This window comes from Nicotiana sylvestris, chromosome 2, assembly GCF_000393655.2.
Source record: "Nicotiana sylvestris chromosome 2, ASM39365v2, whole genome shotgun sequence".
NCBI classification, from domain to species: Eukaryota; Viridiplantae; Streptophyta; class Magnoliopsida; order Solanales; family Solanaceae; genus Nicotiana; species Nicotiana sylvestris.
Genome location: NC_091058.1, coordinates 50,810,903 through 50,824,454, shown reverse-complemented (window position 1 = coordinate 50,824,454; position 13,552 = coordinate 50,810,903). Strand labels below are relative to the sequence as shown.

General features: G+C 36.0%; 1 protein-coding gene across 2 annotated transcripts; it reads right to left on the bottom strand.

Annotated features, from left to right (window-relative positions):
- Positions 1 to 6,102: 6,102 nt before the first annotated feature.
- LOC104246985 (DNA replication licensing factor MCM3 homolog 2) lies at positions 6,103 to 12,312 on the bottom strand. Of its 2 annotated transcripts, none has more exons than XM_009802907.2 (16): positions 12,141 to 12,312; positions 11,883 to 12,001; positions 11,380 to 11,588; positions 9,881 to 10,011; positions 9,557 to 9,795; positions 9,233 to 9,469; positions 8,877 to 9,031; positions 8,598 to 8,806; positions 8,348 to 8,510; positions 8,069 to 8,262; positions 7,799 to 7,858; positions 7,621 to 7,713; positions 7,225 to 7,445; positions 6,843 to 6,899; positions 6,607 to 6,748; positions 6,103 to 6,424 (listed from the first exon to the last, which is right to left on the bottom strand). In XM_009802907.2, the coding sequence occupies exons 1-16, from the start codon at positions 12,204 to 12,206 to the stop codon at positions 6,362 to 6,364; spliced, it is 2,358 nt and encodes a 785-aa protein (XP_009801209.1). In that variant the 5' UTR covers positions 12,207 to 12,312; the 3' UTR covers positions 6,103 to 6,361. The 2 variants fall into 2 exon arrangements, with proteins under 2 accessions (XP_009801209.1, XP_009801208.1); XM_009802906.2 differs by having other exon boundaries at positions 6,843 to 6,905; positions 12,141 to 12,311.
- Between the last annotated feature and the right edge of the window lie 1,240 nt (positions 12,313 to 13,552).

The window sequence follows — 13,552 nt, the reverse complement described above, 5'->3', positions numbered from 1 at the left end:
AAAAAGGAGGTGCGACAGCATCCATCATGAAAATCTCCAAACACTTGTTGCTACTCGAAATTGGTTGCACGACTTTACTCAAACTCAAAGTGGTAAGATTTTTTATGTAGATTTAATATTGTTTATTTTTAAAATATAGTTATTTGTTAATGTTTAACTAATCAACATTGCATATGAATTTCAGATGAAGATGAAGATGACAATGTTAAGACAACTTTATCAGAAGCGGATTCAAATATGTCATATGTCTGACAATGTGTTGGTATTGGATATGCTATAAGTGCCAGTGAAATGTTTTTTAGGAGGATTTTATTCCATTAAGGTCTTTTTTATTTTTGTGATGACTGATGTCATTCGTCTAAGGACTTTTTATTATACAATTTTATTTTAGCAATATTACTAGGACAGTTTGGTTATGGACCTAAGATTTGATTAGACACCACGTAGTAGTCTAATAGAGTATATTTTGGTTGATGAGCTTTTATTTTTTATATTTGATTGATCTATTAATAACTTGGACAATTATTTAGTTTCCTGATTTTAATTGACAAAATTGCAATTATGATATATACAAAGTATTGATGAATTCATAATAAAGTTTCTCATAGTCTGAGTTGTAAGTGTGTTTCACTTTATTGGTATGTTTTCAAGTCTTCTCCATTTCTTTATTAGTTACCATATCTTGATTCTTGAAGCTTTATTAACCATCTAAAAATAAAATTTTCTTATAAAAAGAAATAAAAATAAAAGGTTGGCTCGTCCTAGCCCGCGGCCCTCTTAATGATGGGTTGGGCTAGCCATTTTAATGCCCTTTTGCATGAAGGGTCAGCCCGTCCTAGCCCATCAACTTTCCGCAAGGGCTGGGCTGGACTGGGCCGACCCGTTTTGACAGCTCTATCTATACCCCAGATGTCTAACAAAAAGGAAACACAGGAAGTGTTTGACATGGGGAAGAGTAGCAGGGGACTCCGAGGTCTGTGGACGCGGCAGATATACTTGAAGTCTCCAAAGCTGTCTCGACTCACTGATAATGCGGTTGATGAGCGATACCTGGATCTGCACACGAAAACATGTGCAGGGAAGAGCATGAGTACACCTCAACGGTACCCAGTAAGTGTGAAGCCTAACCTCGGTCGAGTAGTGAGGGGGTCAGGTCAGGCCCTACTGGTATATATATATAATAAGGCAAGGTAGAATGAAATATTGTAGTAAAATAAAGGCTGAAATTTAACAAAATGAAATCATAGAAAGTAACAGCTCAGTACACATAGATAACAACGGGAATCTCCCAAGATACCGTCTCGTAGTCCCAAACGTAAATGCGCAAGGGGGATCTCCCGAAATACCGTTCCGTAGTCCCAAAGTAAATATACAGTGCATGGGGGATCTCCCAGAATACCGTTCCGTAGTCCCAAAGTAAATATGCAGTAAGGAGGGTCTCCTAGAATACCGTTCCGTAGTCCAAAGTAAATATGCAGCTCAAACAATAGAAATATAACTACAACACGGAATCCTACAGTTTAGACTAAGTACAAGTCAAGGAAGAAGCAGGAAATTCACTAAGCATGTTGCACAGAGTTCAGATAAACAATTAAGACACGTAGAAATGTTATTTTAAACTAAACATGATAATTGCATATGCTAGTGTAACTCAGTTAAAGGGAAACACGTATTTTACTTAATAAAATGGAGTTTTGCAATAAATAGCCCGTGTACGCACTCGTCACCTCACGTACATGGCGCTCATATATCAAATCAGTACCAATTCTAAGGGGAGTTCCCCCACACAAGGTTAGGCAAGACACTTGCCTCGAACCAAGCTCAAATCAATCTGTAACAATGCTCTTTCCACGAATATCTGATTCTGAATGGCCCAAATATAGCCAAAACCAATTACATAACATAAATATAACTACAAGAAACTAATCTAGCTAATGAAATCAAAGCCAAAGCAAGAAATTGGAAAAATCACTCAAAAAGCCTCCCCCAGGCCCACGTCTCGGAATCCGGTAAAAGTCACAAATTATGAACACACACTCACTCACGAGTCTAACCATACCAAATTTACTCAAATCCGATACCAAAATTTCGATCAAAACTCCAAAATTCGGCCTAAGAACTTTTCTAAAATATTTCCCAATTATTCACCCCAAATCACTAATTAATGGTGAAATTAAAGACATAATCATGAAATTTGACCAAAATTATATAGGAATCACTTACCCCAAACACCCACGCAAAAATCTCTCCAAAAAATCGCCTTCTACCAAGCTCCCAATTCAGTTTTGTGATATGAACTTAAAACCCTCGTTTTTTAATCTTTAATACTGCCCAGTGATTCCTTAATCGCGATCGCGGAAATAGCCCCGCGATTGCGAAACTCAACTTTGATGCACCAAAAGATAACTTTACTCGAATGCATAAAACTCCACGCGAACGCGATGCTCTGACTCTCATATTTACGCGATGGCGAACAACCCGAGGCGTTCGTGATGAGCAAAGTACGTGGCAGCTTGGTACACTTAACACTATGCGAACGCGACCTTGGCTATGCGTTCGCGAAGCACCACCTCACACCACCACGCGTTCGCATGCTCATGTCTGCGAACGCAAAGAACAAATCCATCCTCTCGCCCAACTAGCTTACACTATCGTGGATCACCCCACGCGATCGCATATAAGGAAACGAGAACTGCGACATCGGAAAACTTCAACAACCTCCTAAGTCCAAAAATCGATCTGTTGGGTATCCGAAACACATCCGAGCCCCCCGAGACCTCAACCAAACATACCAACCAATTCTAAAACACCATACGAAGTTAGTTGAGCCCTCAAATCACATCAAAAAATGCTAAAATCACGAATCGCCCTCCAATTCAAACTTAAAGAACTTAAAATTTCAAAATTCTACAACCGATACCGAAATCGATCAAACCACGTCCGAATGAACTCAAATTTTTCACACATGTCATATTTAACATTATTGACCTACTCCAACTTCCGGAATCGAATTTCAACCCTGATATAAAAAATTCCACTACCGGTTCAAATCTCCGAAAATACGATTTTCGCCATTTCAAGCCTAAATGAGCTACGAACTTCCGAAACACAATTCGGACACGCCCCTAAATTCAAAATCACCCAACGGAGCTAGCGGAATCAACAGAACTCCATTCCGAAGTCATATTCACACTGTTCCGACTACGGTCCAAAATCTAATACTTAAGCCTCCGTTTAGGGACTAAGTGTTCCAAAACACTCTAAAAACAAAACAAAACCTCACGGCAAGTCATAATAGAAGAAATAGATATGGGGGAAGCAATTAACAGGCGATCAGGGCTATAACTCTCAAAATGACCGGCCGGATCGTTACAATTAGCTTATTAAGTTGTTACTAATATTTACTATTTTTTATGGACTACATGCATAACAAGGCCGTAGGTATCTATGTAAATGCATTCCCTTTCAGATTTGAATTTGGCGCATCATTTGATGCAAATTTTGTTGGCGCAAGCACTTCTGCATAAAATTTGTGACATATAATTCTTTAGTATTGTCTGAGAAATTCTAAATTAAATGATCTTTTTAAATTTATGTCCAGCTTCAGAACATCCTTTCAAAGAAATATTTATTAGTGTTCTCATGCCCGGAGGTGGCGAATTTGGAAAGTCTTCCTGCTTTATATAATCAAGTGGAACAATAAATCAACTTGTCGAGGATATTTTCTTCTCTGGTAGAGCACACGTAGGAGATAAGTAATTTGTGAGATAAAATTGTAGTAAATAGAAAAAATTGGGATTTGGGCTTTCCGTTGGGTTAGAGGATAAATTTAAAGAGAAAACTACCCTCTATAGCCCCTCAAAATTTTAATAGCCATTTTTTCCTCACTTGCATGAAATGGCCATTCGGACCAAACATATTACATCTAATAGCCCGAAATGTCTATTTTGTATATTTTTTATATAGAGACAGTCTATTTTGTATATTTTTGTATAGTGACAGTCTATTTTGTATAGTGACAGTATATTTAGTATATATTTTGTACAATGACAATCTATTTTGTATAATGACAATCTAGTGTATATAAATTGTATAGTGACAGTCTATTTAGTATATTTTTATATAGTGACAGTCTATTTTATATATATTTTGTATGGTGACAGTCTATTGTATATAAATTGTAGAGTGACAGTCTATTTTAGTATATTTTTTATATAGTGACAGTCTATTTTGTATATAGATTGCATAAAATTTGTATATAAAGTGTATCGTGTATCTTGCAATGTATCCATAATATATCATAAATCTATCCCGAGCGCTTTTGTGTATCCTTTTTACATAGTGCAATTTTACTAATATAATCTTAATCTGGAAGGAGTATTGAGGGATGAAAAAGCACCAAAATCGTGATACCATTAGCATATAAATAGGACACTCTTCTAACCCTATTAGTACGTCTGCTGGAAAAAAAAAGATCGGAGCAACAATAATGACGAAAAGGAAAGGAAAGGGAAGAAACAACCCAACTCTTGTAAATATTGAAATGTTGTGTTTGGCAAGAGCAAAACCAACTTCTTCAAAGAAAAAGAAGATGGAAAAGGGAAGTTTTCATAGTATTCGAACATGGAAAAATCCCAGCTCTTTCCTAAGGTATTCACAAATCAATGGCTGGTTTTAAACCTTCTAAGCTCTTTCCTACAATTAATTACTCAATAGGCCAAGAATTAACACCAGAGCAAGGGGGAAAATTGAAGAAGCTAAAATCAGAGATTAAAAGAGACGAGAAGGTAAATTAGCATAATTAACACCAGAACGTTTCTTTGCTTGTTGATGGGAAAGCTTCGAAATTGGAAACTATAATTGATAGGTTGAAACAGTCGATGATAGCGGTGATTGAAGCGACGGATCATCTACGAGGACGGGCAGTGAGGTTTGTCTTTGCAGCCATGGTGTGGTCGCCTCTCTTTCTGCGATCTGTCTTTGCAGATCTGAGCCTCTTAGTTAACTACTTTTAGGCTAGCCACTAGAATTACTTTTGGGCTATAAAATGCATATTGTAATTTTTGGGCTACTGGATGATATATGTTTAGGCCGATGGGCTATAAATGAATTTTGCTCAAATTTAAAAGCTTTGCTAAAGACGAGGGTAGATTTGACTCAATAGTATAATGAATGGTAAATATGAACAATATATCAAAATAGAGGGATATATTTGACGATTTTCCCTTTTCTTTATTAAATGGAAAAGATACCTATTAGTCATAATTTTGTGATAGATTTTTATCGTATAATATTTAATGGAAGTCCAAAAAGTTATTTTCATTATATCTTATTTCATCTTTACTGTTTGTATATATTATTTAGAATCGTTAGGTTTGTGCGCAACTTATGTTGAGATTATTATTGAAGGGTCATAATACAGAGATTAAATAATGATAAAATTATGTAGTGAGTATATTCTTATTCGTAAATGTTTGATCATTGATCTAAAATAACATACAAGAATATAATATAAAAAATTATGTTTGATTTTACACTAAATAAACTTTTATTTCCAGTTTTGACATGAGTGTTTTTAAAGGATTTGGGCGGGGGGGTTGTATGGCATAAGAAAAATATTGTAGTGGTAAATAATCCTGAAATTGCTTATACCAGAATTAAAAATTCAATTAAACACTGTTACTCCGTATCACTTATCACCAAGCTAGGGATAATAATTACATTCGTTTGGAGTTTCGTGTGATCAGACATATATACAAAGCGAAACTTGTAATATTTGGAATTGACCAACTTCTTTGAACGATTATTATGGAAAAACTTTAATGCACGCTTGAGTGGAACAAGTGAAAGCCGATCATGATTTTAAAGAATAGCTCAAGTGCTAAACGTTGACACAAGTTGTCTTCATTTTCTCCAATGTTTTCTGCTTTTATTTGTCGTTGCATCAGGTTTCTTTTAACCTTTTTGATTAGAGGCTTAACTGTCAGACTTCAAGAAAAAACAAGGCTTATTTATTAGAGAAGTTCATGTGGATTTAGGCCTAGATGAGGCAATGCCTCCTAACGAGGTATATATACACTCACGTGATATGCAAATTTTCAATTGAGGAAACAACTTCTGGTTAAAGCTAAGTAAATGGTGGTCATAACAAATGAGCATGGTTTCCTAAAGGGGAAATATAAGATTCAAATGCTTCATCAGATCTACATCTGAATGTCAAAGTGGGGATAAAGAGAGGAGTACCACAATATCAAAAACATAAGAAAAGTTTTGGTATAACAACGGAACGCATCCCTCATATAGTTAGGCTTGGACCATCCATCAGAAAGGACGACTGCTGTTGAAGCTCCAATTAGACTGCTTACATAAAGTAAACAACATTGGTGTCACTATGTATCCACAATTGGCCTTTCTCTTGCATCATCTGCACATTAGAGTTCCACTATTAGTTCTTTAACCTTCAAAAACTAAGTTATCCAAGTGCAATATGTCAAAAATAAAATCAATAGACATTTCAGTGTTGGCTACTTGTGAAAAAAATAGGTAATCTTCACAAACGTTTGAAACTTGGACATCAAAGACATTGTAATTAAAGAACTCGCATACCTGTAATAGTTTCTCTATCTCCACCTTTGAGTAAGGTACAGGCGCCCCATTGTTGACAACACTCTCTACATCAGCAACTGAAATTTGTTCGACATGTTGTGAGCTCCTGTGCCTACCAAGCACTGCACTGAATGCTTGCAATCTGCAAGCAAATTTAGAGATGTTAGATTCCATAATCAACATCAATCATGGAGTATAAGAAAATGCATTCAATGATCAATTAGTTAATCACTCACCTCTCAGGAGATATGCTGATTTCATCTGCTGAAGGATCATCGGTTTCCATTGCTTCACTGCCACTTTTCCAAGAAGAATGCAAAAGAAAACTTTAGAGACATAGACATTAGAAGGATAAATATCGTAATAGACAAGAAAAAAACCATATAGATAGATCATCAAAGGAATGAAATATGAATAACATCATATAGATAGATCATCAAAGGAATGAAATGTGAGGAAGTTGCAATCACCTACTATTATTTAGTTGATGACAACTTAGCAGTTATTAGAAAACCACTTACCGAAAAACTAACATACCTGTAGCAGATAAACAAGATACCCCTAAGACTCAAAAATGGTGATAATAGCTGAAGCAAGTATATTCATTCAGTAACTCACCCAACTCCGTCGGCTTCATGATCAGCTGATTCAGTACCAGCATCATGCTCAGCTCTGCGTTTACGAGCTGAACCATTATTACCAGCATCATGGTCAGCTCTACGCTTTTTCTCCAATTCCTTTTCTCTTTCTTGCTCACGTTCCTCCATCTCAGTCAGTTCTTGATGATATATGGCAAAATGTAGAACTTGAAGAGCAGCATCAACATCAGACTTCAAAACCTACCAGAAAAGGAATTGAAAGAAATTTTGTAGCAAAAGAAAATCCATTCAGTGAAGATAACCACGCCAAGAATGAGAAAGCAGAACATACTCGGTGAAACTACAGTCCTAAGAAGTTATATATGGTTTAGTTCATCTTCCTACCATATGAATTATAATCAAAGAAGATTCACACCTGTCTTCTCAACTTCAGCTTGGCATGGGCAGTTGAGAGCCGAATAATTGTTTCCAAAGTTCTGGCAGTAATTGGAAGTGTTCCTCCCCCAGTCTATTGGAAATTCAGGCAAATCAATTACATCACAGAAAACCCGTAACAAGATAATTATCTGGATATTCAGACATCAAACACAAACCTGGGCATTTGTACTGGCACTCCTAAGCTCTGCATAAGCAGTAGCTATGTGATCAGATGCCTACAAATGGTTATCATAAATATCAGAATGGGAGCAGTACATCAATCAAGGTTCATGTGAGATGAAACTACAATATGCCTAAGGTTTATTTAAAGCCTTATTCTTAAAGAGGGATTTCAAATTTTAAATTCCAAAGGAATAAAGAAAAAGTTGATTTTGCAAGGGAAAGCAAAGGTGGTATCATCAAATTGCGTAAATTAAGCTAATTACCTCATCAGTCAATTCAGGGTGGATCCTGTTTTTTGCATAATGAATGTATGTCTTAAGAAACTGGATGGTCAGCGTATCCTTTTTACGCCGACTTGAATTACCATGTAGCGTCCGATTATGCTTCACATAGACAGGTATTTCATCCTTGTCATTTTGCTCTTCATATCTTGAATTGTCATCTAATGTCGAGCTACCTAAAAGGTGAAATAGTTGGCTTCATTCATAAGCAAAAAAGAGAAGGCAACGCATGGAGATTTTCAAACTTCTCTGCAAACCTACCTCCATCTATTGTACGATACTGATGCATGCGCAAAACATGCTCAGAAATTTGACGATCAACCCCAGGATCCATTTGATCCAGAACAATAAACAACAAATCAAAACGAGAGAGTAGAGAGTCTGGGAGTCCGATGTTCTTCGTTGGAGTTAATGATCGGTCATACTGACAAGAACCAAGATGGTATAGAAAAGTTAATGACACGTATCTTAAGGATATTACACATAGGTGGACGTGTTTTGAACAACTTACAGATCCATAAATGGGATTTGCAGCTGCAACTACACTGCATCGAGCATTCAATGATGCATGGATTCCTGCTTTAGCAATTGTTACAGTCTGCTGTTCCATAACTTCATGTATAGCAACTCGATCTTGATCATTCATTTTATCGAACTCATCAATGCAAACAACACCTCTGTCAGCAAGTACCATGGCACCAGCTTCTAGTCTTCTTTCTCCTGTTTCCAAGTACATATTTGTCAGTTTACTCTACATACAATGCAAATCCTGCTTTTGAAAAAGATTTACCTGTTTCTTGATCAGAAGTAACTGCAGCTGTCAAACCAACTCCAGAAGAACCACGACCAGTAGTAGATATTGCTAATGGAGCAATATTCATAATTGCTCTCAGCAGCTGAGACTTAGCAACAGATGGATCACCAACCATCATCATGTTTATATCACTAAATACAGTAAAAATGGTTGCTGTGAGGACTCAAGAATCAATCTCATATGGAGAAGTACTGTACATCAAAAAGTTCTACTATAGTTGTCTGAAGCAACTGAAAAGAAAAGGCTGGATTCACATGGTCAAGCAGTAATGCTAGCAATGGGGCTAAGGACAGCAAAAGGACGCTAACATAAGGCCAAAGAGCTCATCTTACCCTCTTAAATGAGTTCCATTTTTCAAGTTCTTTTCAATCCCACCAAGCATGAGCAGAACTACTGCTTTCTTTATCCACAAATGCCCATAAATTGACGGAGCCAGTGAATTAGCAAGCAGGTCAAAAGTATCATCTCTACCACATATATTCTTGATGTCTTTCAGGACTTTCTCTGTGTAGTTTGGCGCATTTGCTGACTTGTTAAGGAGAGACACATTGTTAGCTATGAGGATTGTTCTGCACAACAAAATTGGTGGACAGGATTAAATACAGAAAACAGTGGTTAACTACTCTAAGGGTAGTAATTTACTTTAAACACACTACCTGAATACCCCATTCATGCTTCCTTGGCTTTTACTAGGAAGAGCTTTGTATACCCCAACAACTGCTACACGGTCTCCAGGCTTGCATGAATCAACAAGATCATCCTCCACAACTATATCCACTGTTCGAGGAAGTTGACCAGGAGCAGAATTTTCAGGAACCTCTTGCATTGATAAAGTTTGGTGATCTTTATATGTGCATAGCCCATATTCTGTAACTAGCAAATTTCCATTATCATCCTACAACATGATCATTCTTGTAAAATTTCTTTTTGCTAAATAAAAAATAAAAACAAAACTACACAGAAAATCAATTTATTATTACCCGTGTCGGGTACACGGAACCAGTTGGCAGACCAACATTTGACGTGATATCTCTGTATTCACGGGCCATGAATTTATCAGTTGTCGGGCAAAAGTGGACACTCTTTACTACCTTTGGCCTCACAAGAGAACCTATTAGATGTTGAAAGTAGGAGTTTTCATCAATAAAGTTAACTAAAATAGTCAATTAGTAAGTAGCCTCAAAGCTAAGGACTCAATATAAAACAAGTAATTTATAACTCAACAAATTACAGACAATGTTTATAGCTCAATAATTTCGTTGATGACAGGTGAAGTCTGTGATGTAACTTGTGTCTCTCCTTTTAGTAATACATGTAAATGTTTCATTGCAAATATAAGATGGAAAAGCCAATGCAGAATAGATATGATGCTGATAATGAAAGAGAGTGATAAAAAATAGTGATACACTTCAGTTATAAACAACAAGAAATAATGAAAACTACATGTGTTTTAATATTCATGCATACTTCATATTGCAGATATAAGGAGGAGATATCAAGAGGAAAATTGATGCTAATAAGGAAACAGAGCAACAGAAGACAACACATTCATACAACAACTTGATGTCCATGATTCGAGAAATTGGAGTATAAAGCATGAAAAGCATTGTGGATCAAAAGAAATCTCTACCAAAAGGGATAGTCCATAAGCAACTTTTGTTTCTTGTCTCGCTAGAAGACAGCTAGCCAATCATTTTCCAGTTTCAACCAGCAAACTGCACACTAGTTACTGAAACTAACAAAGATCCAAAATGCTTCTAAAAACATTTTTCTGAAAATAAGGAACACTGAAATCACCAGTAAAAATGGATAAAATGGATATCTCTTGTCCAGTCCAGCTACTTAGGAGTTAGGACTCAATTATAGCTCTTGCTTAATAAGTTGAACCCTCTTATAGTAGAACTATAGTCCTAGAAAGGTCAGTGTTCTTGTGCGTTCACAAGCAACTGCTACTGATATAGCATGACCCCCTACAAGGGGGCAACTACTAAATCACCTTAACTTCAATCACTAGACATATACATGTCTCCTCCTGTCGGATGGACATGGATATGTTTTAAAGGTCATTCCAAATGGAAAATCACCACCAACATGCAGCTGTGAAACACATATCAGCTGTATCATCATACCTAAACCTTTGTGGCATAATATAAAACAACTAGCACACCAGTTAAATAGTTCTCTCTTTTCATTGTTTTTACCATTAAAAAGGCACTTTTTTGGAAAGTATTCATCAATGTTTTCACCATAGACCCTAAATCATCAAAACTTGCAATACGGAATGACTCAGGAATTATTAGTCCTTCCTACTGATTCATTAACGACATCAATTAAAAACAAACTACTTCATTGGCTAAATTGTTGATACCATAGTACATACTAATAATTCAAAATATACACTTTACACTGACATAACACCACAAAGTCAAAACATATATGAGCTAGAAATGAGCACTATAAACAGATTGAAAAGTCATACACTTGGTAACAATTCCTTCAACGCAGACCATGGAACCAATGAAACGGGACAAAAGCTCTCTTGGGGTCACTCTCCTCGAAACAAATGGACCAGTAAACCCAACCAACACTTGCTCTCCTTCTTTAAGGTACTTGGGATTATGGGTCCGGATCATATCCGTTAAAGAATCAACCAATGGTTGCATATATTCACTTGGATTCTGAAGAAGCCTACACAATTCAAGAAAAAGAAAAAATTGACAAACTGGAAACTAATGTCAACAACCCTAGCTAGTACTTCAAATACTCCAACAAACAAAAATATCATTGAAAATCTTGTTCTTTTCCAGCATTTTTTCCCTCAAGTTGATCATGCAAGCTAAGAAACTGGAAAAACCAAAACATCAAGCCTAGGTAGTAGTTCATTTTCAAAACGCCAACCAAAAATCAGTATTTAATTTTTATTTTTTTCTTCAAATTATACGAGCCAAATCACATCACTGAAATTCATGAAAAAGAGGAAACCTGCGAGCCAAATCAGAGCCTTCTCTGTCATTGTAGAAATCAGAGAGGTCCAAAATGACACGACGCCTATTATTGTTGATCATTGAGTCAAAATCCTTCTTCAGCTCCGTGTCCAACTCCTGCAAAAAGTGAATCAGCAATCGCATATATAACGCAAAAAAAATAATACAACTCACAATCCGTCAAATTACACAAACTATATCAAACAGAAATAATGTGGAGAAAGAAATATAAAAAAGGTTATGGAGAAAATCTTACAGTTTGTTCAAAGAATTTGAGGAAAGTTCGCTTGTGCGATGCCCTGACTTCATCACTTAGATCCATGGCTGACTGAGAGAGACTGAAACCGTGTGCGCGAAGAGAGGGGGGGGGAGGGAGAGAAAGAGAGAGAGTTGTGAAAGTTGAGATTTGGGGGGGTTTGCGTCTTATTTTGGAGTTAGGGTTCGGAATTTGGCGGGAAATGAAGGGTTGAGGTTGGCGGGAAGGAGGAGGGCATTTCGACACGAGGAGGGAGACACGTCATTCTATCCGCCTTATGTTTCTTGTTCTTATTTTTCTTTTTCTTACTTTATCCGTCCAGAAAAAAGATGTTATTATTTTAAATATTATTTAGAAATGAAACATCCTCTAAGATATTTTAAATTAAATTATTTTGATTTTTGTTTATCTCTATGTAGTTTATGATAACATCACAAATTGTTAACTTGTGATTGATTTACCAAAAACTAGATTTGCATATCGTTTCTTTTTAGAACGAGAAAGATATCATTTTAAATTTTTTAAAGATAACATATAAGAGCTCGACTAAAAGATCACTCAATTCCCCTTATTCATGTTGCAGATTTTTCTCCTTTTTCTCTTTCAGTTTTGTCTGTCTTACTTTTTCCTATGTACTTATTATTTTAAATCACCTATATTAAATGATTTTTTTGCATAGTTCACTAATTTCAAAAGATCAAAATGAATATCTAATGGCACCATTTTGTATGTTGTCACACTTTTATACCTTCTTGTATATGTGCTAGTTAATTCAATAAGGGTTGTTATGGAATAGTAAGTACTTATTCATCCTTAATTAGGGGTGGCAAAATGGTTTAAAAAAACAGTTAACTACCCATATTATCAACTAAAAAATGGGTTGGATAATGAACTTTTTAAAAACGGGTCAAATATGGATAAGAACCATATTATCTATTTAGAAAATGGATAATCAATGGGTAACCAATGGATTGTTGAAGATTTTAAGATGGAAAAGTCTTAAAAAGAGAGTGAATGGGAAATGGAGGGAAAATGAAATTTTTGAGTAAAATTTTAAGTTTTCCTCTCTTGAAACATTGTCACATATTGGAAGAGGAAAAGGATTTTGGTAGGTATATATACAATTGCTCTTCTTGTAGCTCTTAAAGAGTTAAGAAGAAGGCAAGTCTCGCGTCGTGCACTATAAATATGTGCAGTAGCTGTTAGAGCAAGGACACACAACACAAAACAAAAAAACGGAATAAGAGTTGTTAGGAGAAGGCACAGGCAGAAACGGATTTGAGAGTTTGGGTGTCGTTGATATCCTCTTCAGTAAGAACTCAACATCGGCTATAAATTGCATACCTTCCTCTCAGAATTTTCATTCGACTTCTGAGTTCTCCTCCTTTGTTGTGCATTGTTTTAAACTACAA

What these genes read in the sequence shown, in the direction of transcription:
- LOC104246985 (XM_009802906.2), bottom strand. Translation starts at nt 12,206, where the DNA reads ATGGATCTAAGTGATGAAGTCAGGGCATCGCACAAGCGAACTTTCCTC. An exon ending in AATGGAACTCATTTAAGAGG is followed by an intron (nt 9,032 to 9,232) that starts GTAAGATGAGCT and finishes TACTGTATTTAG; the next exon opens with TGATATAAACATGATGATGG. An exon ending in GTGCCAGTACAAATGCCCAG is followed by an intron (nt 7,714 to 7,798) that starts GTTTGTGTTTGA and finishes AATTTCCAATAG; the next exon opens with ACTGGGGGAGGAACACTTCC.